The sequence below is a fragment of the Balaenoptera ricei genome, chromosome 13, assembly GCF_028023285.1.
Source record: "Balaenoptera ricei isolate mBalRic1 chromosome 13, mBalRic1.hap2, whole genome shotgun sequence".
NCBI lineage: Eukaryota > Metazoa > Chordata > Mammalia > Artiodactyla > Balaenopteridae > Balaenoptera > Balaenoptera ricei.
In genome coordinates, this window is record NC_082651.1 from 70,942,268 (window position 1) to 70,965,388 (window position 23,121).

A 23,121-nucleotide genomic window follows, 5' to 3' on the forward strand; every position below is an offset into this window, starting at 1 on the left:
TTACCTTTAAAAATCAAATTGTGGAATTTTTCTTTGGATTTTTTCCCCACAAAAATACTGAATTTAATTTGGCCATTGTCATAATCACATGGAGGTGACTTAATAGGACAAAAAGGATGCACTTTGGATCAACAACATTTCCTGGGAAAGACGTAGTTGAAGGCTTAAAAAGCCATTCATAGATTTTAGTGAAACCACAGGAGTAGCAAACAAACAATTGTATAAAACATGCTAATAACTGGATGAAATTAAACCAAAAGCAGATGCTCCTGATTTAGAGTCATCATGTAGAATTACGTGCTATGATTACGATTATGATTATGCTATTATTATGATTCATTCAGGCAACAGCTTCATTGATTGCATATTAGGTGCTAGGGATACAGAAATGATGAAGGTATCATCCTGTCCTAGACGATGTAACATTCCAGTGAGGACATAGACATGAAGACATTGATGCAGTGATGCTTACAGGTATAATAGAAACCACAACTCAAAGTGGCTTAAACAGTACAAGGAGTTTATTGGTCATGAACAGGTATATCTGAAAATTACCAGGCAGATGAGGCTTCCTGTAGTAGCTCAATTACACTGGTCATGTGCCTTCCTCCTTCCCCCCTTTTCATGTTTCTTCTCAGTGTTTTCTGCAGATCAGTGTTATTCTAAAGCTGGCTGCCTTGGAGGTTGTGTGACGACTAACAACTTCAGGGCTGCTCCTAGAAAGAGAGCTGCTGTCCTCTAACTATTAAACTAGTCCTAGAGTTCGTGCTGACTGTATCAACTTTGATCTCATGTAACCCAGTTATGATCTCATATAACCCAGTCACTGAATTGGGGAAAGTATAATCGAAAGGCAGGTGAAAAGCAAAATTTAGAACTTTCAAAGTATTTTGTATATCCCTGAAAATTGGAGTTAGTCTCATTATGGCTTTATTATGTTTATCTTGGATTTTTCTTAATATACTGAATCAGAAATTCTTACTGGTGGGAAGTAAACCCAGAAGATCCTAGTTCAGTGACTTTCTTTTGAGATTTTGAAGGCATAAAAATTTTCTATTCTCCCTTTGGAGAACTTTGATTTTGTACTCATTTCATTGCAGAAATTACGAATCTGACATACTGTCTCTTCTCTACTACTTCTTCCCTTGTCACTGGGGCAGCAAGGTTGGTTTTGATATTGAGTTCAGATGGTTCATGGTTAGGCTACTTTCAAGCCTCGGTTACATTTACAGTAGGAAAATGCCAGGCCAGAAGTGTCAGGGCTTGCCATAACAACCTCATATTTACGATTTAAACTTTAGTTTGGGAAACCTATTTTTGATTTTGCCACTAATATACATTTAATCAGGCTATTCATAGTATATAATGCTTTAAAAACTGAATTAGTAATACAAAGCTGCTTTGATTTCAATGCAAGCACTTCCACGTGTTCTCTTTCTGCTTAGTCTCTGGTTTACCACATTTGCATTCAGTTCTGTCTCTCTCCATGACAAATGTTCATTCAGGAACCATAGTGTGTGACACTGTTATAGGATTGCCAGATCTTATTTTGAAGAATTTGGGCAGGGAGGGAGTAGAAGGAGAGAGATACTTGCTTATAGTCTGACCAGGCTTAAATACAGTCCCATTCTACATCCCAACACAGCTGGAGCAAGGCACTCGAATACAGGATAGGCCTGTGGCGGGGGGTGCCTTCTGGTAAACCAGTACTGCTAGAGTAAGGCCTCTCAGCTCTACCAAGAGAGCTGTGGAGGTACGTTTGATAGTCTCGGTGTATAAGGGTTCCTGCCCTAACTTAAAAAAGAATTGCTTCCTTGTGCAAAATTATATTAAATGTTGGGACTTCCCTAGCGACGCAGTGGTTAAGAATCCGCCTGCCAGTGCAGGGGACACGGGTTCACAGAGCAACTAAGACCGTGCACCACAACTACTGAGCCTGCGCTCTAGAGCCCGTGAGCCACAACTACTGAGCCCGCGTGCCACAACTACTGAAGCCCACGTGCCTAGAGCCCGTGCTCCGCATCAAGAGAAGCCACCGCAAGGAGAAGCCCACACACTGCAACGAAGAGTTGCCCCTGCTTGCCACAACTAGAGAAAGCCCACGCACAGCAACGAAGACCCAACGCAGCCAAAAATAAATAAATAAATAAAATTATATTAAATGTTATTTGCTAAGAAAGGGAAAACATAATGTATTTCTAGTGAATTATATGATGATTATATCCAAGGCATAATTGTAATAATAGCAAATGCTTATCTAGTGCTTACTCTGTGTCAGATACTGTTCTAAGCATTTTACATACATTAGCCCACTTAACCCTTACAATAGCCATATGAGATAGATTATTATTAGTTTTATCCCTATTTTACAGAGGAAGAAATTGGCACACAGCTTAGTAAGGGACAGAGTTGGGATTTGAATCCAACATAGTCTGGGACCAGAGTTCATACTTTTAATCATTGTACTTTACTTTCTGTCAAGAAAGGACTGAAATTGTCATTAAAAATAATATCAATAACATTATTTATTACGTTTTGAAACAAATCGACATTTTGAAATTTACTTACTAAATATTCAACTTGCTTATTTTTTATTCTAGGAGAAGACTTTGCAGTTGTGCAGCAAGAAATTATTATGATGAAAGACTGTAAGCACCCAAATATTGTTGCTTATTTTGGAAGCTATCTCAGGTACATTGTTTGTTTCCCTTATGAAAAGCAGTAATGATTTCCATCACCTAATATTTAACAAAATAAAGTTAGCTCTAATACCATGTTTTGTAGTTTTCTTCATGCTTTGAAAAAAAGATATTTTCATATGAATGGAATTTTTATTTATGACCTCTTTATGTTAATTCTGTAACCAATACCATAGTCTGTGATTTGTCTGTTATACTCTTGGGAATTCTGGGTGTAGTTTCAATGAGGAAGCTGGCAAGTAAAAACTGACTTTTATGGTTAGTCTTCCTGTGGTAGACCAGAGATCTAAATACGCCATTCTGTTGCCCCTTTCTTCTGGTCTTGGGTGAATTTACACAGTATATCTGTTGTTTTTATTAGAACCTTTAGAACCTTTTTTTTCTTTTGTGCTTCTAGCCTCAAAGTATTGCATCATCCCTTCCCTTCATTTTATCCGGAGGACTAGGAATTATAATTATTTTACTAACTTCTTATTTTCCCAGGTCCTAAAGTGAACTTAGAAAGACTGAATTTGCCACCCCTTGTTTTGGTTTGGCAGGACCAAGCCAGGTTCCCCAGGTCATATTGCATAGGGGATGACCTCAAGGTCAGATCTTGTGTTTCCATTCACTTCTGTATGCAGTTGAGTTGAGCACTGTGGCCTAGTTGTTTCCAAGCTTCCTTCCAAGGGGGAAGGATTAGAGAATGTTTTCTTCGGTATTTAAAAAACTCTTCTGTTTGGTTCCCATATACTGTAGGGTAAGAATAAGGATGTATCCTATTACAGCTCCCATTCTGTCTGTGAGCCAAGTACAAAACACTTCTTTTCTGATGCAGGCACAGCATATGGAAAAGACGGGGCAGTTCTGCCCTCTCTTCCTTCCAGCTTGTGAAAAGCCAGGCGGACCGGCTCTTCTTGATTCTGACCACTCTTGGATAGCTTTGATTGCCCACCTTCATCGAGGTCAAAGGGTGGGTTTAATGGGGACTTTAGTTCACATAGGGACAGGTGCTACCCCGAGGTCAGTGACTGTTAAACATTTTGAATGGGTTCTTTAACAGCCAATTTAAAACTGCTTTAATGGTGGGTGGTTCAGACAACAACCTAACAATAGTTTCTGCATCCGTTTTTATCTTACGGACAGACCCAGCACAGGCAGTTACTCCGTCAGCTCAAAGAAGTCTCTTACAATCATTTAAGCTCATGATACAAATAACTGATTTCTGCCGACACATTAAAATTATCACTTCAAAACAATTTGTTTCACTGTTATTGGTCCTAACAAAATGATCCTACTTAGACTCATTTGGGAGAAGCATTACAAAGTTTTCTTCCCCCAAGAGCAAACAGATCTTTTTTAAAGAGTTTTTGTGTTTCCCCAGGGACATTGAACTGAGAATTTCTCAAACATGGTCTGAGTCTTCCAGAAGTATGGGACCATCCAAAGCCTAACCTGTTATTCCAGGAGAGCCCCACCCACTTACATGGCAACCTTGGTGTGGTGAAATGAGCATGATCTTTTTGCCACAGAGACGGTAGTATAGTTGGTAGTTTAGAGCTTGAGTTCTGGAGTCAGGTTGGTTGGGTTGGTTGAGTCCTGACTCCATCACTTACTAACTTTGTGGCTTATGGCAAATTACTTAGCCACTCTGTGCCTCCATTTCCTCATCTATAAAATAAGGATAATAATAATAGATACATGATGTGATAACTACAAGGGTAATTGGTAAATACAAGTAAAGTGTTAAGAACAATGGTTAGAACATAATAAATGCTCAATAAATGTTAACTTGCATTACTACTACTATTGCTATGATTACTATTACTGTTAACTGTTTTTTAAATACCATCAGGTTAGTGCCTAATTTGATCCTTTCAACAACACTCTTAGGAATATTACTCTATGGTAAATATTATTTCCATTTTACAAATAAGGTGTTTGAGAGTTTCACATTGAGTATTTAGTTCACAGTCTCATTTCAAGTTATTGACAGAGGAGGGTCCTAGTTCTTTCTGTGGTATTGTGCTTATGGATCACATGACTTTTGACTTGGCCTTTCTACTTCCTTGCCAAAAAAGTTGACCAAATAAACTTCCAGTATTTCACCCCCACCCGCCCCACCCCCCCCCACCCCCCCACCCCCGCCAAAACTCAAAAAGTAACACTAAACTAAACTGGACATTTGACTTTCTGGGTTACTTAGGCGAGAGCCTTCCCACACAGGTTAGGCAGCAAAACGTTTGATCTTGTTACCGGAATGCAGAATTCCTTTTGGGTTTGTATTCATTTTTGTTGAGACTTGGGGCAAAATAGCACAACTCTGTAGTAACACACTCTTTAACCTTAACCATGAGACATGCTACAAGAGAGCCAATTTGAGGTTATGCCTAACAAAAATTGTACTTACTTTTAGATATCAGGAACCATGTATTCTGACTGTATTTTGAATATCCTTTTTTTAAAAGTAAACCTTTTAAACTGAAGCGTAGTATACATACAGAACAGTGTGCAAATTTCTGTTTTGTGTGTAACTTGATGGATTTTTTTTTAGAGGATACTTTTATTTTAATCTAAGTATAAGAATACAGAGAGCAAAACTGCCCAGAAACCATAGTGAAACAGACAAAATTAGGGTCATTCTCTTTTTTTTTTTTTTTTTTTTAGTAAAGTGTGTTCATTTGGAGTTGTATGATCTGATATAGGAAAACTGATTTAAATATATAATTTTATTCTGTAACGTGTAGTTGATGAAAGTGGTACGAAAGCAAATGGTAGTATAATGTGGAACAGCGATTAATCCTCTCTTTCTTTAGCTCTTTTCTTCTACAGAAATTCTTCCCTGCTTCACTAATTAAAGTCTAGACTCAGGCAGATTTGGACTATGGGATAATGATTAGCCTTGTCGGGTGTTAGAGCTAGAAGGGACTAAGAGGTCTTGTCACTTAGCCCACTTTTTTTTTTTTTTTTTTTTGCTGATAGAAGAGGGACTGCTGGATAAATTACTTCTTTAGGTTATCCAGCTACTCATTGTTGGTGCTGGGATTTAAACCTGGCTCTGCAGGTACCTAGCCAGCAGTCTTTTTGGTTACTTGGTTACTTTGGACATATTACTTAGTCCGGAAATGGCAGATTTAGTCTCAAAGGGAACATGGTTTCTTGGCTTCTTTCTCATTACTGAATGATTTTTCAGAAGGCAAGGAGCTTGTTTGTTTGAACTTGATACAAACCCCCTAAAATATATACTGTTCTTATTGACCTTCTTCTCTCTTGTTGCCATTATAGCCTATTATAACAAATTTGGACAAAAGAATTGAGCAAACTGAAGTAACATGGTTTGACCATTAATAAATTTCCCCTTCAGGAAATCAGACTTAACCCTATGAATTTACTGAATAGATGACCAGCAAATAATTAAGTTCAGAAGCGTATTATAACAGGGTTATAGTGAGCTATGCTCACTTCCCAAAGAAATATTGAGACTGAGCTCCTATAAAACAGAAGCCTAATACTCTTGATGGGGCCTTCCTTACTTGCTCTTCAATATCATTAAAAGCCTGTGTTTATTAAGTGCCTAATTACACATACTGTGCAACAAGAACTGGATAGAGAAAACTTTTCTCTAAAAGTTTAGAATTTAAAGTAAATAGTCCTGGTTTGGTATATATTTTTATCTGTGTATTTCTGTGTGTATATTTATAAAACAACAGATTTAAATCACCATAGACCTATTCTTTATTCTCAGTAGAGCTAAACTATTGCTTCTTTTAAGCAAAGAATGATTTTAACTTCAGATTCTTCTAAGCATTCCTTAGCCCAGCATATCCTTTAAGAATAAATTAAGAACATTGGAACATTCCTTTCTAGTTTGAACTCATAATGCTCAGCTTTGAATAACAGCAAATGATCCTCAAAAGGTAAGCTGTCAGAAGATCAGATCCATACACTGAAAACACTTTTATTTAGATCAGATATTTTAAACCTTTGAAATCCAGAGTACTAGTTTAGATGAACATGATTTAGCTCATAGTAATAATATATTTATAAATCATCACCACTTACAAAGTGTTTTTACATTATTTCTTAGGATGTCTAGAGTGCTGTATTGATTTCTGGAGATGTTAAGATAGATAAAACAGTCCTTGCCTTTAAGGAGCTTACTATTGAATAGAAAAAATAGATATGAGCAAATAAGTGCAATGCTAGGTGCAGTTATCATTTTGACATAAGATATAAAGTGATAAAGATGGTAGAATATCTGATTTTGTCAAAGGGAATCAGAGAGAGCTCTTTGAATGATGTTATTCCCAAATACTGGGTGTTAAAGGATTAGTATGCATTTACTGTGGTGTGTATATGTATGTAGAAAATTGTAATTTCTGACAAAGGAAATGGATGCGTGAAAAAATCAGGAAGTGTTCAGGAGATAGCTAATAATCTCATATTAGAGTTTAAGGGGAAAGGGTGTAGTTCAGCAGGTTAAGACTGTGGAGATTTAGGCAAAAAAGAAACCTTTTATGCCTTAATTAGGACCTATGTGTATTGAGCATACTTGTTGGAAGGTTTTAACACAGAGGTAGTATATTCTATGGGGGGATGGACTTGGGGTGTAGGGTATTGAGACAAGGAGTCAGTTAATTTTATACAGTACATTTATTACAGTAATCCAAGAAAGAGATGGTAGTCCCTTGAGTTATATAGAAACTGGAAGAAATTTTTTTTCTAGAGCCAGAGACAGGACTTGCCAGGGAAACCACAGAATCTTAACTGAAAATGCGTTTTTGAATGCTCACACTATGAAAATAAAAATTACAGTTAAGTCACTTTAATTTATACCCAGCTACTGTTTTTTTAAAAAAGGAAACTTAATTTTGGAATATGTTAGATTTACATAAAAGTTGCAAAGATAGTACAAAGAGTTCTCGCAGCTTTCCCTGGTGTTAACATCTTACATAACCCTGGGACATTTGTCAAAACTAAGAAATTAACATTGGTACAATAATATTAGCTAAACTAAGATACTGCATTTGGATTTTACCAGTTTTTCACTAATGGTCCTCTTTAAGTAAGAAATTTGGTGGAACTACCTTATGAGATACTTCTTTATACCAGTATTGCTGGGGTATTTCTACCAAACATTTGTTCAGAGGGATGCTGATATGTGAAAAAATGGGTCTATGGAAAAAATAATTTGGGGATGTAGCGAACTAAACAAAATTAGAGATGTTGTATTTCTTCTTTCTCTTCTTCATTTTCCCTCTCCCCTCTGCTCTGTTGTCTTTTCTCCTTCTTCTTCTTCTCCATTCTCCCCTTCCCAACTTTCCATCCCCTTTCTTCCCCTCTTTCTAATCTTCCTCCTCCTTTTCCCACCATTTCTTCCCTCTCCACACCTCCTCCTTCCCTTTCTCCTTCTATTCTGTGCCCCACTCCCACCCCACAGGATTTCCCAGAGACCTTAAAATACCAGTGGCGTTGTTAATTTCCAAGAGAAGAGAAGACAATAGTATATGACATTTCTAAAACTGATTTAACTGTGCAGTGGTTTCTTGTGGGGAACATACTTCACATAGGACTACTGTCCAATGACCCGTTCTTTGTCAAATATTATGCCAAACTGGGGGTGTTAGGTATAATTATAGAGAAATAGGTCACCTTGTATCCCCTGAATACGTAGCTACCCCTCACTGTTAAAGGGGAAGAAGGTGGATGGGTTACGTATAACTTTTTGGAATACGGTCGTTTTTGCCTATTTGTTTAAAAATGAACCAAAACATTTTAAATTCAGCACACATTAACATGAGCTATCCTAAATTAAAACATCTAGCAGTTATTAAACTTTTTGTTTTTCACATTGACAGTTGAGGTTACAGTTGAATTATTTTGCTGAATATGATGGAGTAGCCATTGGCAAGTGCTTTGGTCAACAAGACAACCTACAGGAAAGTACAGGGTACTGCAGTGTGGGGCATGGCGAGGCGTCCTGTCCCGGGGGAATGGCTGGTATGCTAGTTTCTAGCAGCCGTTTGAGAGCTGTTTATCCTTGGTGATCATGCTCATATTTTATTTTTCTTTTTAAATCATGTTATATTTGGGCAAAATATATAAATAATTACACTTAGTTTGTGCAGTCAGTGTGGGAAGATTAAAAGGTGTGTTTTAGAAATGATAAGCTCTTTAATGAAATAGTTATTAGAATGTTAGTTCCTATATGCTCTAGTAAACGTTGAACTAGAAGATGAAAATAGTGAACTTTTCCCCCCTCTACTTATTTTTCTATTCCTTGTCAGATATGAAGATAATTTTACAGAATAAGAAAGAAGAATTCTAAGGATTTGTTGAGCCAGAGAATTAATAGTGATATATTGTATATTTACCTCAGTGATTAATTTTATTTTAGTTCAAATACCCAGGGACAAAGATTTTGTAATTTATTGGCCTGCATCAAATGGACTGATTTGATTCAAGTCCTTTCCCGTTAGGCAGATGGCTTGGTGAGTGACCAAAAGCAAATGCAGATTTACCATCACAAGAGAGACATTCATGGAACAGATGGAAGTCATTTTTCTAATAGACGCTGAATATTCAAGTATTTTTGATAATAGCAGACTTAACTAAATAGAATGTTGTAAAGGTAAAGTGTTTTAGGCATCTTAAAAGGTAAAGTATTAAATATATAATTATGATTTTTTTTCTCAGTCTGTAAGTTGGAAAGTCATTTTACATAGAGTGAACAAAAAATTGTGTTTTTAAGCAAGGTGGGAAAGGGGGTAGACCAGCTTCAAGTAGAGGATGGTATAATATTGAAATATGTAAGAAAGCAGAGAACTCATTTCCTGCATCCATTTTCTTTACAAAGGAGAATTGTTTTCAAACTGGAAAGGGCAGGAAAATAATGCTTAATAAAAGCATTATTAAGAAGGAATTGAAGTACAGATAGGTGAGTAGATAATTATAGAGCACCAGACACTTTAAATGAATGTAAGCCTTTTAGATTTATATAAATTATATCTCATTACTATACTGAAAATATAGCAGACATGATTGTCATCCACTGTCGGTGAGTGTCTTGACAAATAGGAGGGGTGTCAAAAGATTAGTGATCAGCATTGACCAATTTGCAAAGGAAAGGAAAAGGTGATTTCTAGAAAATACAGACCGTTAAACTTGATGTCAGTCATCTGTCCCCAGCAAACATCTAAGATAATTTATTAATCACATAATTAGTGAGCGCTTATAGGAAGAAAGTGGTGATTAGCATAACTTTAGTAAGAAGTTATGTCAAATCAATCCCATCTCTCTTCTATCTTTTTTCTTAAAAAAAAAGAAAAAGGCAATTTTACTTAATTACACCTTCACTGAGTTCCAGGAGCAGTTTAAGGTGCCTCACATAAATACACAACAAAACAAAATATAACAAAAGGAGTAGAAAACAGCTTACGTTTATTGGGCGTATAGTCCAGGTCCTCTACTAAGCAGTTTACATGTTTTTTCATTTTATCCTGAGCAGACCCCAAAACAATTCAGCCAGTTTCTGTAAGATGTGAGAAGTCCCTGCTGCCTGTTGCTTCAGCCCTTGAGGCAGGAATTTTATATGAAAGTTTCATGTGTGGCAGATGTGAAAATATTTTAGAGCAGTAGTTCTCAAGCACTTCGGTCTTAGAACCCCTTTTATTTTACACTCTTAAAAATGATTGAGTACCCCCAAAGAGCTTTGGTTTGTGTGGGTTATATCTATTGATATTTACTATATTAGATAATAAAATTGAGAAACATTTGAAACAAGAATACATAAGCACATATTCCAGTAGCTGCCAGAGGGATGACATCATTATCACACTTACTGCTCCTGTAGCCTCTGGAAAACTCCACGGTATTTTCAAGACAGAGTGCAAAGGGCAAATAATTTTTAGTGTTGTTATGAAAATGAGTTTGACTTTGCTGACCTCCTGAAAGGATCTCCAGGACTCTCAGAGGCCCCCAGACCACACTTTGAGAACCATTGTTCTAGAGGAAGGATTCAGTCTAGAGAGATCAGGCTATGAAATCCTGCATTACACATATTAAATTGGTGTCTGAGCATCATTTCAAAGAATATTGGTTGATAGACTTGCCAGAGTCTTATACCTCAGTTTAAGCAAAGGCACAGGGAGGTGCCAAATGGTCATTCTGAGCAGTCTACATAGTTAGAGTGCCATTCGTGTCACCAGTGGAAAAATTACTCCTAACGTTCCTTAAGCTCATTAGTAAACTCAGTAGTGCAGGTCCACATAGTTTATAAGCAGAGCTCTTGCTCCTGATTAGGGGCTTTCTAACCAACGACTTCTGGAGTGTGGGGTAGGAGGGGTGTATTTACAATTAGAAATAGTGTCACAATAGTGTCTCCAGTTATTTTAAGTAAAATAATTGGAGAGCTAATAAGATGCATGTGAAAACTTTTTTTTTTTCTTTTAAGCATGAAATTTAACAAATAAGGACAAGGTCCTGTGCATAGTTTCAGTGAACCAGATATACAAATAGGGAGCTAGAAAGGAAACTCATCTGACCACTTTTATGTAAAAAAAGACCTAGAGGTTTTAGTTAACTTCAGACCGCAAACCAGCAGTTGAATGCAGTTGCTAAGAAGCTGAAGTTAATAAGAAATAGAAGTGTTCGTATAAAGGGCATAGTTGTTCGATTCTCAGGGGGATTTAGATTTCTCCCTGTGTAACAGTCACTGGTCATACATGCCTTCATCGTTCTGGATGAGACCATACGTCTGCCAGCCCCAGGCGTCCATTCTGAGAGTTATTCAAACCAGGCCACTGGGCAAGTAGGTCCTACTTTACCATCAGCTGTCATGCCTCAGTTTCATTGGTATGTGGACCACCTGTGAATTTGAGGTCCTGATTTCTTTCTCTGGGCTTCACTGTCTTCAGCTTTGCCTCTAGAATCATGGTACTTTTTACTCTGTACTCTTAAGTTTGCTGACCTTCACACTCTGACAGGTTGTGTTCCCTTGATATATGGTGCCTGGTCCATCACACCCAACCAAGTCAGCTCACCTCTCAGGTCTGCTTAATCACACCACCACTGCCATATGTGGTCCAATCCTGGTAACAGCTCCACTTGTTAATGCACTGTTCATGCAGTATTCAGACTAGTACTTGATTCTGGGTGCCGCATTTTAAGAGACATTGACAAACTAGAGACTATCCAGGTGAAAGTAACGAAACTGAGGAGTCTACAAACCAACCATTGTTTTACAGTACGACCTCAGCCTATTCTAGCTTCACTTCCTGCCATTCTCTCTTCAGGTAGCCTGAGTTCAACTCACACTAAATCACCCACAGTCTCCAAAATGTGGCATCAAATTTTCATTCTTTTGCACAGGCCCTTTCCCTGTCTCTTAGTGGTGAATTCCTACTTTAACTTCAAGACCCAACTCAAATGTTATTTCCTCCCTTAAAATTTCCATTGACTCTCCTAATTATTTTTACCTCTGGGTTCTCACAGAACTTTATACATGCCTGGATTGTGCATTAATCAAACTATAATCCAGTCCAAGGGTCAGCAAACCTTTTCTGTAAATGACCATATAGTAAATATTTTAGGCTTTGTGGACTTTGTATGGTTCTCTCTGTCACAGTTGCTCACCTCTGCTGTTTTAGTACAAAAACAGCCATAGATGATATGTAAATGAATGAGTGACTGTATTCCAATATAACTTTACATGGACACTAAAATTTGAATTTCACAGAATTGTCACATGTCAAGAAATAATATTCTTCTTTTGAAAAGCCTCCCTAACCGTTTAAAAATATGAAAACCATTCACAGTCCCTGGGCTATACAAAATCAGGCGGCAGGCTAGATTTGGCCCAGTGGCCATAATTTGCTAACCCTGGATCTAATCGATTTGTCTATTATTTCAATTACTTACGCATTCATTCATTTATGAAATAAATATTCATTTGCTGGTATCCTTCTAGGCACTGTGAATGCAGTGGTAAGAGACACCAACATTATTAAGGCAGAGTCTTTCTTCTGTGTTAGACTGAGCTTGCTGAGTTCAGAGACTTTCTATTCCATCTCTGCCCCCCAAGAATAGTACATTTCCTGTTACACTTTGAGATGAAGTAATGAATGATTCAACAAAGGAATAAGCGATTATGGCTTTGCTAATTATTTCTCCTGTGACAGTTTGGTTATGCTGTCTTATAATGTGAATGTGAAAGAGAAATGCTACTAAAGACAAGTGAGTGATAAATTTTTAACAAAGGTTATTTTGGAAAGATCTTTGTTGAGTCTAGATATGAGGGTAAAGTTTACATTTTGTCTGTTTTGTCAATGAGAAGAGCTATCAAAGTGATATACTTTGAGATGTATTGGCTATTCTCTGATGAATCTTTATATAATTTTTGGTATGAACCTTTTAATTAACGTTTAACTTTTATAATGCAGTCATAGGGTAGATGGATAAACTGTGAGGGAGGGGACTTTTTAACTAAAGGGACATTTTCTCTCCTTTGGATGTGCCAAATGACATCTTTACATCCTACAAATCGTGTATTTTAAGGATTAAAACCTTGGGTTGAGTTATAGTAACACATTATGTTAAGTAATTCGTTTACTCATAGAGATTAGCTTTTCTCTTAGCACATTGCATTTATGTGATTTTTCAAGGTATTGGCATACAACCTTAAAATACTTGTTACTTCAAATAACTTTAATCATGAAAATGTGATAATGCTTATTTTCTTTTTATAGGCGAGATAAACTTTGGATTTGCATGGAGTTTTGTGGAGGTGGTTCTTTACAGGATATTTATCATGGTAAGACCAAAGTATATGTGAAAGAGATTAAGTAGAATTTCTTAAAATGTAGTTATTTACTATGTTAAACATTACTGTTGTTTTGAGGAAAGTGTGTTTTATCATTATGCTATTTGGGTACATAAGGAAATTTAAGATATATACAGACGAAAGGAGCATTCACTTTATAAGTTGAGAAATTACACGCAGTTGAATTATTTGCTAATTCTGAAGAGAGCATATTATATATAGTTAGTTCAGTTGGAATAGGAAACAGGAAAGGATAGATTTTCTGGAACTGTTTTAGAAGGCTTAATGAAGAAAGCGGGCTTTAAATTGGTCTTTAAAAGGTAGGTAAACCATGGATACAAAGAAGAGAGACAAGTGCACTCCAGGAGTTGAAACAGCAGCACAGTGATGTGAAGGTGTGACATGTTAGATCACTCTCACTGGTCCTTCTGGGGTGTATTTGGAGAGTGTGGTCAGATCTAGAGAGCCTTGAAAGCCAGAAGGAGGGACTTCCCTGGCAGTCCAGTGGTTAAGACTCCACACTTCCACTGCAAGGGGCACAGGTTGGATCTCTGGTTGGGGAACTAGGATACTGCATGCCATGCCGCATGGCCAAAAGAAAGCCAGAAGGAAAAACATGAGACCATTTCTGCTCCATGAAAAGTTATTTCTGAGACTTCCCTGGTGGCACAGTGGTTAAGAATCCACCTGCCATTGCAGGGGACATGGGTTTGAGCCCTGGTCTGGGAAGATCCCACACGCTGCGGAGCACCTAAGCCCGGGTGCTACAACTACTCAGCCCACGTGCCACAACTATTGAAGCCCGCGTGCCTAGAGCCCATGCTCCGCAACAAGGTAAGCCACCGCAATGAGAAGCCCGTGCACCGCAACAAAGAATAAGCCCCGCTCGCCACAACTAGAGAAAGCCCACACACAGCAACAAAGACCCAACACGGGCAAAAAATAAATAAATAAATAAAATGTAAAAAATTTTAAAATATATTGTTAAAAAAAAAAAAGTGAAGGGCAGACAGCAGAAGCAAGAAGAACTACAGTCCTGCAGCCTGCGGAATGAAAACCACAATCACAGAAAACAGACAGAATTAAAAGGCAGAGGACTATGTCCCAGATGAAGGGACAATATAAAACCCCAGAAAAACAATTAAATGAAGTGGAGATAGGCAACCTTCCAGAAAAAGAATTCAGAATAATGATAGTGAAGATGATCCAGGACCTCAGAAAAAGAATGAAGGCAAAGATCGAGAAGATGCAAGAAATGTTTAACAAACCCTAAAAGAATTAAAGAACAAACAGACAAATGAACAATAAAATAACTGAAATGAAAAATACACTAGAAGGAATCAATAGCAGAATAACTGAGGCAGAAGAATGGATAAGTGACCTGGAAGACAGAATAGTGGAATTCACTGCTGCGGAACAGAATAAAGAAAAAAGAATGAAAAGAAATGAAGACAGCCTAAGAGACCTCTGGGACAACATTAAACACAACAACATTCGCATTATAGGGGTCCCAGAAGGAGAAGAGAGAGAGAAAGGACCCGAGAAAATATTTGAAGAGATCATAGTCGGAAACTTCCCTAACATGGGAAAGGAAATAGCCACCCAAGTCCAGGAAACAGAGAGTCCCATACAGGATAAACCCAAGGAGAAACACGAAAGGACCCGAGAAAATATTTGAAGAGATTATAGTCGAAAACTTCCCTAACATGGGAAAGGAAATAGCCACCCAAGTCCAGGAAGCGCAGAAAGTCCCATACAGGATAAATCCAAGGAGAAACATGCCGAGACACATAGTAATCAAATTGGCAAAAATTAAAGACAAAAAAAAATTATTGAAAGCAGCAAGAGGAAAATGACAAATAACATACAAGGGAACTCCCATAAGGTTAACAGCTGATCTCTCAGCAGAAACTCTATAAGCCAGAAGGGAGTGGCATGATATACTTAAAGTGATGAAAGGGAAGAACCTACAACAAATATTACTCTAGCCAACAAGGATCTCATTCAGATTCAATGGAGAAATCAGAAGCTTTACAGACAAGCAAAAGCTAAGAGAATTCAGCACCACCAAACCAGCTCTACAACAAAACCTAAAGGAACTTCTCTAAGTGGGAAACACAAGAGAAGAAAAGGACCGACAAAAACAAACCCAAAACAATTAAGAAAAAGGTAATAGGAACATACATATTGATAATTACCTTAAATGTGAATGGATTAAATGCTCCAACCAAAAGACACAGTCTCACTGAATGGATATAAAAACAAGACCTGTATATATGCTGTCTAAAAGAGACCCACTAAAGACTTAGGGATACATACAGACTGAAAGTGAGGGGATGGAAAAAGATATTCCATGCAAGTGGAAATCAAAAGAAAGCTAGAGTAGCAATACTCATATCTGATAAAATAGACTTTAAAATAGAGAATGTTACAAGAGACAAGGAAGGACACTACATAATGATCAAGGGATCAATCCAAGAAGAAGATACAACAATTATAAACATATGTGCGCCCAACATAGGAGCACCTCAATACATAAGGCAAATGCTAACAGCCATAAAAGAGGAAATTGACAGTAGCACAGTAATAGTGGAGGACTTTAACACCTCAGTTACACCAATGGACAGATCATCCAGACAGAAAATTAATAAGGAAACACAAGCTTTAAGTGACACAGTAGACCAGATAGATTTAATTGATATTTATAGGACATTCCATCCGAAAACAGATTACACTTTCTTCTCAAGTGCACATGAAACATTCTCCAGGATAGATCACATCTTAGGTCACAAATCCAGCCTTGGTAAATTTAAGAAAATTGAAATCATATCAAGCATCTTCTCCGACCACAACACTATGAGATTAGAAATCAATTACAGGGAAAAAAAACCGTAAAAAACACAAACACATGGAGGCTAAACAGTACACTACTAAATAACCAGAAGATCACTGAAGATATCAAAGAGGAAATAAAAAAATACCTAGAGACAAATGACAATGAAAACACGACGATCCAAAACCTGTGGGATGCAGCAGAAGCAGTTCTAAGAGGGAAGTTTATAGCAATACAATCCACCTCAAGAAACAGGAAAAATCTCAAATAAACAGTCTAACCTTACACCTAAAGGAACTAGAGAAAGAAGAGCAAACAAAACCCAAAGTTAGCAGAAGGAAAGAAATCATAAAGACCAGAGTAGAAATAAATGAAATAGAAACAAAGGAAACAGTAGCAAAGATCAATGAAACTAAAACCTGGTTCTTTGAGAAGATAATCAAAATTGATAAACCTTTAGCCAGACTCATCAAGAAAAAGAGGGAGAGGACTCAAATCGACAAAATTAGAAATGAAAAAGGAGAAGTTACAACAGACCCCGCAGAAACACAAAGCATCGTAAGAGACTACTACAAGCAACTCTATGCCAATCAAATGGACAATCTGGAAGAAAGGGTCAAATTCTTAGAAAAGCACAACCTTCCAAGACTGAACCAGGAAGAAATAGAAAATATAAACAGACCAATCACAAGCACTGAAATTGAAACTGTGATTAAAAATCTTCCAACAAACAAAAGTCCAGGACCAGATGGCTTCAGAGGTGAATTCTGTCAAACATTTAGAGAAGAGCTAACACCCATCCTTCTCAAACTCTTCCAAAATATTGCAGAGGAAGGAACACTCCCAAATTCATTCTATGAGGCCACCATCACCCTGATACCAAAACCAGACAAAGACACTACAAAAAAAGAAAATTACAGACCAATATCACTGATGAATATAGATGCAAAAATCCTCAACAAAGTACTAGCAAACAAAATCCAACAACATGTTAAAAGGATCATACATCATGATCAAGTGGGATTTATCCCAGGGATGCAAGGTTTCTTCAGTATACACAAAGCAATCAATATGATACACCACATTAACAACTTGAAGAATAAAAACTATATGATCATCTCAATAGATGCAGAAAAAACTTTTGACAAAACTTAACACCCATTTATGATTAAAACTCTCCAGAGGGCTTCCCTGGTGGCACAGTGGTTAAGAATCTGCCTGCCAATGCAGGGGACACGGGTTTGAGCCCTGGTCCGGGAAGATCCCACATGCCACAGAGCAACTAAGTCTGTGTGCCACAACTACTGAGCCTGCGCTCTAGAGCCCGCGAACCACAAGTACTGAAGCCCACGTACCACAACTACTGAAGCCCATGCACCTAGAGCCCGTGCTCCACAACAAGAGAAGCCACCACAATGAGAAGCCCACGTACCGCAACAAAGAGTAGCCCCGGCTCGCCACAACTAGAGAAAGCCCACGTGCAGCAACAAAGACCCAATACAGCCAAAAACCGATAAATAAGTAAATTTATTAAAAAAAAAAAAAAACTCTCCAGAAAGTGGGCATAGAGGGAACCTACCTCAACATAATAAAGGCCGTATATGATAGACCCACGGCAAACATCATTCTCAGTGGTGAAAAACTGAAAGCATTTACTCTAAAATCAGGAACAAGACAAGGATGTCCACTCTCACCACTGTTATTCAACATAGTTTTGGAAGTCCTAGCCATGGTGATCAGAGAAGAAAAAGAAATAAAAGGAATTCGACTTGGAAAAGAAGAAGTAAAACTGTCACTGTTTGTGGATGACATGGTACTATACATAGAAAATGCTGAAGATGACACCAGAAAACTACTAGAGCTAATCAATGAATTTGGTAAAGTTACAGGATACAAAATTAATGCACAGAAATCTCTTGCATTCCTATACACTGACAACGAAAGATCAGAAAGAGAAATTAAGGAAACAATCCCATTCACCATTTTAGCAAAAAGAATAAAATACCTAGGAATAAACCTACCTAAGGAGGTAAAAGACCTGTACTCAGAAAACTATAAGGCACTGATGAAAGAAATCAAAGATGACACAAACAGATGGAGAGCTATACCATGTTCTTGGATTGGAAGAATCAATATTGTGAAAATGACTATACTACCCATAGCAGTCTACAGATTCAGTACAATCCCTATCAAATTACCAATGGCATTTTTTATGGAACTAGAACAAAAAATCTTAAAATTTGTATGGAGACACAAAAGACCCCAAATAGCCAAAGCAATCTTGAGAAAAAAAAAAACGGAGCTGGAGGAATCAGACTCCCTGACTTTAGACTATACTACAAAGCTACAGTAATCAAGAAAATATGGTACTGGCACAAAAACAGAAATATAGATCAGTGGAACAGGATAGAAAGCCCAGAGATGAACCTGAGACCACACCTATGGTCAACTAATCTATGACAAAGGAGGCAAGAAAAAAAAAAAGTTATTTTCTGAGAATTTTTTTTTTTAGGTGTGTGGCTATTCTTCATATATGAGAAATTTTTCCTTTTTATTAATGACATTTTGATTTCAAAGGTTTAGTGAAAATTGAGAAATATTTGTTATCATTTTGCATTGCAGAACATAAACGGTATTTCTGAAAGCTTGTTTTAAATTCAAAAAGCTATTTACCCCTTTTTTTGTTTTCATTTGTACTAATTTCTCTACTATTGTTTCCACACTTATTGATTTAATTTCCTTCTTCCTGAAGTTTTTTTCAGCTAGGACTCTAGTGGTAAACTCTCAGTCTTTGATCCTCATTCTTAAATGATAGTTTAAGTGGACATAGGCACATTTTCTCCGTTGACAAGTATTTTTGTTAGCATTTCGAAGATGCTGGACTATTGTCTTCTAGTTTCTGTAGTTGTTGGTACCTTCTGCTAACTATTGATCCTTTGCAGGTAATCTTCCTTTCGTTGTAATTGCTTTTAAGATTTTTCTCTTCATTTCTGGTGTTTCTAGTATCTAAACGTAGATTTACTTTTCCTGCTTGGAACTTAAAGTGCTTACGTCCGAGATTTTAGTTCTTTTATCAAGTCTGACAATGATCAATTATTATCCATTCAAATATTTTCTCCTTCAGGTTCTCTGATCTCTCCTTCTAGAATTTCAGTTCGATGTACATTAGCTCTCCATGTCTCTTAAAGTGAGCTTCATTTTTCCACTTTTTTTTTTTTTTTAAAACCAGGAGCACTTTCTTTTTTTAAAAAAATTTATTTATTTATTTATTTATTTTTGGCTGTGTTGGGTCTTCATTTCTGTGCGAGGGCTTTCTCTAGTTGCGGCGAGCGGGGGCCACTCTTCATCACGGTGCGTGGGCCTCTCACTATTGCGGCCTCTCCTGTTGCGGAGCACAGGCTCCAGACACGCAGGCTCAGTAGTTGTGGCTCACGGGCCCAGTTGCTCCGCGGCATGTGGGATCTCCCAGACCAGGGCTCGAACCCGTGTCCCCTGCATTGGCAGGCAGATTCTCAACCACTGCGCCACCAGGGAAGCCCGATTTTTCCACTTTTTAATCCCTCAGAGCACTGAGGATACTCATAACCATCTTCCGGTTCACTGATTGTACACCTAATTTGGTGACCATATTTTTCATTTCTAGAAATTATTTGGTTCTATTTCACATCTCTTTCCATTTTTTGTCTTATTCTTTCCTTGTAATTTTTCATCCCTTCTTTTATATCTTTAGTTTATATAAGCATACTTATTTTTTAGTCTTAGATTGTTTGGTAATTCCATCAGATATACATGATTGGTCTTAGGTGTCTGATTCTGCTTTCTTCATTAAGAAGCAAGAAAGCCAGTTTAGTTACAGAAATAGGTTGTCATGATTGTTATTCCATTTCAACCCTCTGGTGGAAGTAACATAGTAATATGAGTCTGGAAGTACTGATTTGTTTATATAGCAACTGGGTCAGTGGAAGAAATAATTTTGTATTAACTTGGATGCTCTCAAACATGCATGCTGAGAATATGCAGGCTTATATGCAGCCCCAAACCCTGTCTTTCTCTGTATGCACACCTTTGATTGCACCCAGGTTTCTACCAGATAACCTCCTCATGGCAACGTATATTCCTCTTTGGCTGTAGTCTACACTGCTGTCTACTTGCATCGCCATATGAAACATATACCTCCATTTCTCTCTGTGCGTGTCTCTTGCCTCCTCTCCTCTCTCTCTTTCATCATGTTGTCATTCTGTGGGGAGTAGAATAAATATCCTGGATTACCTTATTTGGTGAAAGACAAGTTCTACTTTTCTAATAACCACAGTGCTTGTGGGTTTTTGTTTGTTTCTTTGCTGGTGTATACAAACCAAATTTGATCCATCATGCAAAATTTTTTTGATTAAAGCCTCCTTTTTTAAAATTATTTCCACTTATTTATAAAGTACCATTAAGCCAAATTTTATATTTTGTCTTATGTCCTTAATTCCATCATTTACTCCAAATGATTGTTTTAAGGTTAACTCTCCTGAAAGGGGAACTATATTAGTTATCTATTGCTGTATAACAGTGATCTTAAAATTTGTCATCTTAAAACAAACGTTTATTATCTCAGTTACTAAGGGTCAAGAATTCAAGAATGGCTTAATTGGGTGATTTCCCTTGCAGTACAGGGCAAAACATGCATAAGACATTTGGTCCATGCCAAAAATCCTTGAAATTTGGTCCTGTCCAGAATGTCCATGAGCATATTTGGTTCATGCCACATGGTTTTGGACAGGACCAGATATCAAGGATCTTTTGGCATGGACCCAATGTCTTATGGACATTTTGGGCAGGACCAAATATGAACAAATATCAAGAGCCTTTTGGTGTGGACCAAAAGTCTTAGGGAGGTATGGGGCAGGACCAAATGTCTGCGAACTGGATGATTCTAGCTCATGGTCACTCATGAGGGTGCAGTCAAGCTCTTGGCTGGAACTATAGTCATCTGAAGGCTTGACTAAGGTTGGAGGATTTGCTTTCAAGATGATTCACTTACATGGCTATTGGCAGGAGGTCTCAATTTCTTGCCACAAGGATCTCGCTATAGGACAGCTTGAGTGTCTTCACAGGATGGCAGCTGGCTTCTCCCAGAGGAAATGATACCAGAGAGCAAGGAGGAAGCCATAAAACCTTTTATGATGTAGTCTCAGAATTTGCATTCTGTTACTACCACCACAGTTTATTCTTCAGAAGCAAGTCATTTCTGTCCAGCCCACACTCAGGAAGGGAATTAAGTTCCAGCTCTTGAGGGGGATGTATCAGAGAATTCATGGACATATTTTGACCATGAGGGTGAGGGCTGCAAGGCAACTTTTGACTTTACATTTTTTCATGAGTTCCTTCTCCTCTCCTTTTGTTTACTTTTTCTTTGAGAACTAACATTAGAACCTTTTATTGTTCCAACATAATAGATTTTTTGTCTCTATTTTTCACTGAACATTTTTCCTTCTGTTTAATATTGTCCTTTAACAACTTTATGCATTCTGTTATATCATTTATGGTGAATTTTTTTCTCATTTATTTCATAATTTTGAGATCATCTTCAGGGGGAATTCCGTATGGCTTTTGAGAGTGTGTCCTTCCGACAGTGTTGGATTTTTTTTTTCCCTGGGACCCCAGTGACCTCATTGTTTTCTATATATATTTGAACCCTAAACCTGAGTGAAGAAGAGGCCTTTTAAATTCTAAGAGGAAACATTTTTTCTCCTGTCCACATCCCAGGCTGTGACACGCAAATCCCTAGTCGTCTCCTGGTGCTTGTCCACTATTTTAATGAGGGTGTAGCCCTTTGAGGATTCTGGTTTTGTGTGGGTGTTTGTTTTAGCTCTTCCTCTGCAGAGCTATAACCTTTTCTTCTGTGCCCATGTAGGGGATAAAACTAAGGCCCTAGCTTACTAAGACTGGCCTTCCCCTAAGAGACAGCTAGACTATTTGTCATTTTTATGATTCTGTTTTTCATTTTCGTTTTTGCGTTTGGCTTCTGGACAAGTCTCTTACTGTTTATGAGCTTAGCTAGGCATTTAGAAGATTATTTAAAATTTTTTTTCCTGGTGTTACTTTCAGGGTTTTCAGGTTATCTTATTTGCTGTATTGTGGGAACACACATCTCAAGAAGGCCTATCTTGCTGGATGAGAGTAGGTTTACAAGCCACGGAAGTTAGTTACTATGTGGTTTATCCTCATTTAAACTTAGCCTTGTCCCCAAAAGAATCTAAGTGAAAAAAATTTCTCTCTTCCACAATTGTAAAATACAAGTACTCTGAACTACACATTTTTACAAAGCTGTTAGGTTTAGGTAAATGGGAGATCACTGTCTAGCGCGTGATTTCATGGTTGGAATTTGATTCAGTTTCTAGAATAGTTTTTCCCGCCTAACTTACTTCTTTATTCTGAAGTGGTTTAATAGCGAGAAAGAGAAAACTATTTAAATGTTTTTCATAGTCGAAAGATGTGCACAGAGGAAATATTCAAATATTATATGATTAAGCTATGTATATTGATATGGAAAGACATCCATGATAAATGAAAAGGCAAGTTTCAGAATTGTATGTGTAATATGTTTCCATTTATGTTTATGTGTTTGTACACTACATACCTGTACTATATAAAACATCTATGCATTAAGTCATCTGGTAGACTATAGGCCAAACTATTGGTATTGTTTATTATTGAGTAATACTGGTTTGGATAAGGAAAAGACCTGTCTCTGTTGATTGGAATTTTTTATATTGAACATGTATTAATTTTATATCTATAAAGCT

General features: G+C 37.4%; 1 protein-coding gene across 3 annotated transcripts in view; it reads left to right on the forward strand.

The window, feature by feature from the left end:
- Window positions 1-23,121, forward strand: part of MAP4K3 (mitogen-activated protein kinase kinase kinase kinase 3) — a 198,221-nt gene that overhangs the window by 98,286 nt on the left and 76,814 nt on the right. For 2 of the 3 annotated variants that reach the window (XM_059943542.1, XM_059943544.1), the window contains exons 3-4: window positions 2,601-2,691; window positions 13,424-13,488. In XM_059943542.1, coding sequence (XP_059799525.1) covers window positions 2,601-2,691; window positions 13,424-13,488 — 156 coding nt within the window. Of the gene's footprint in view, window positions 1-2,600; window positions 2,692-3,587; window positions 3,652-13,423; window positions 13,489-23,121 lie in introns of those variants that run through there. The other variant, XM_059943545.1, reaches the window with a different exon arrangement.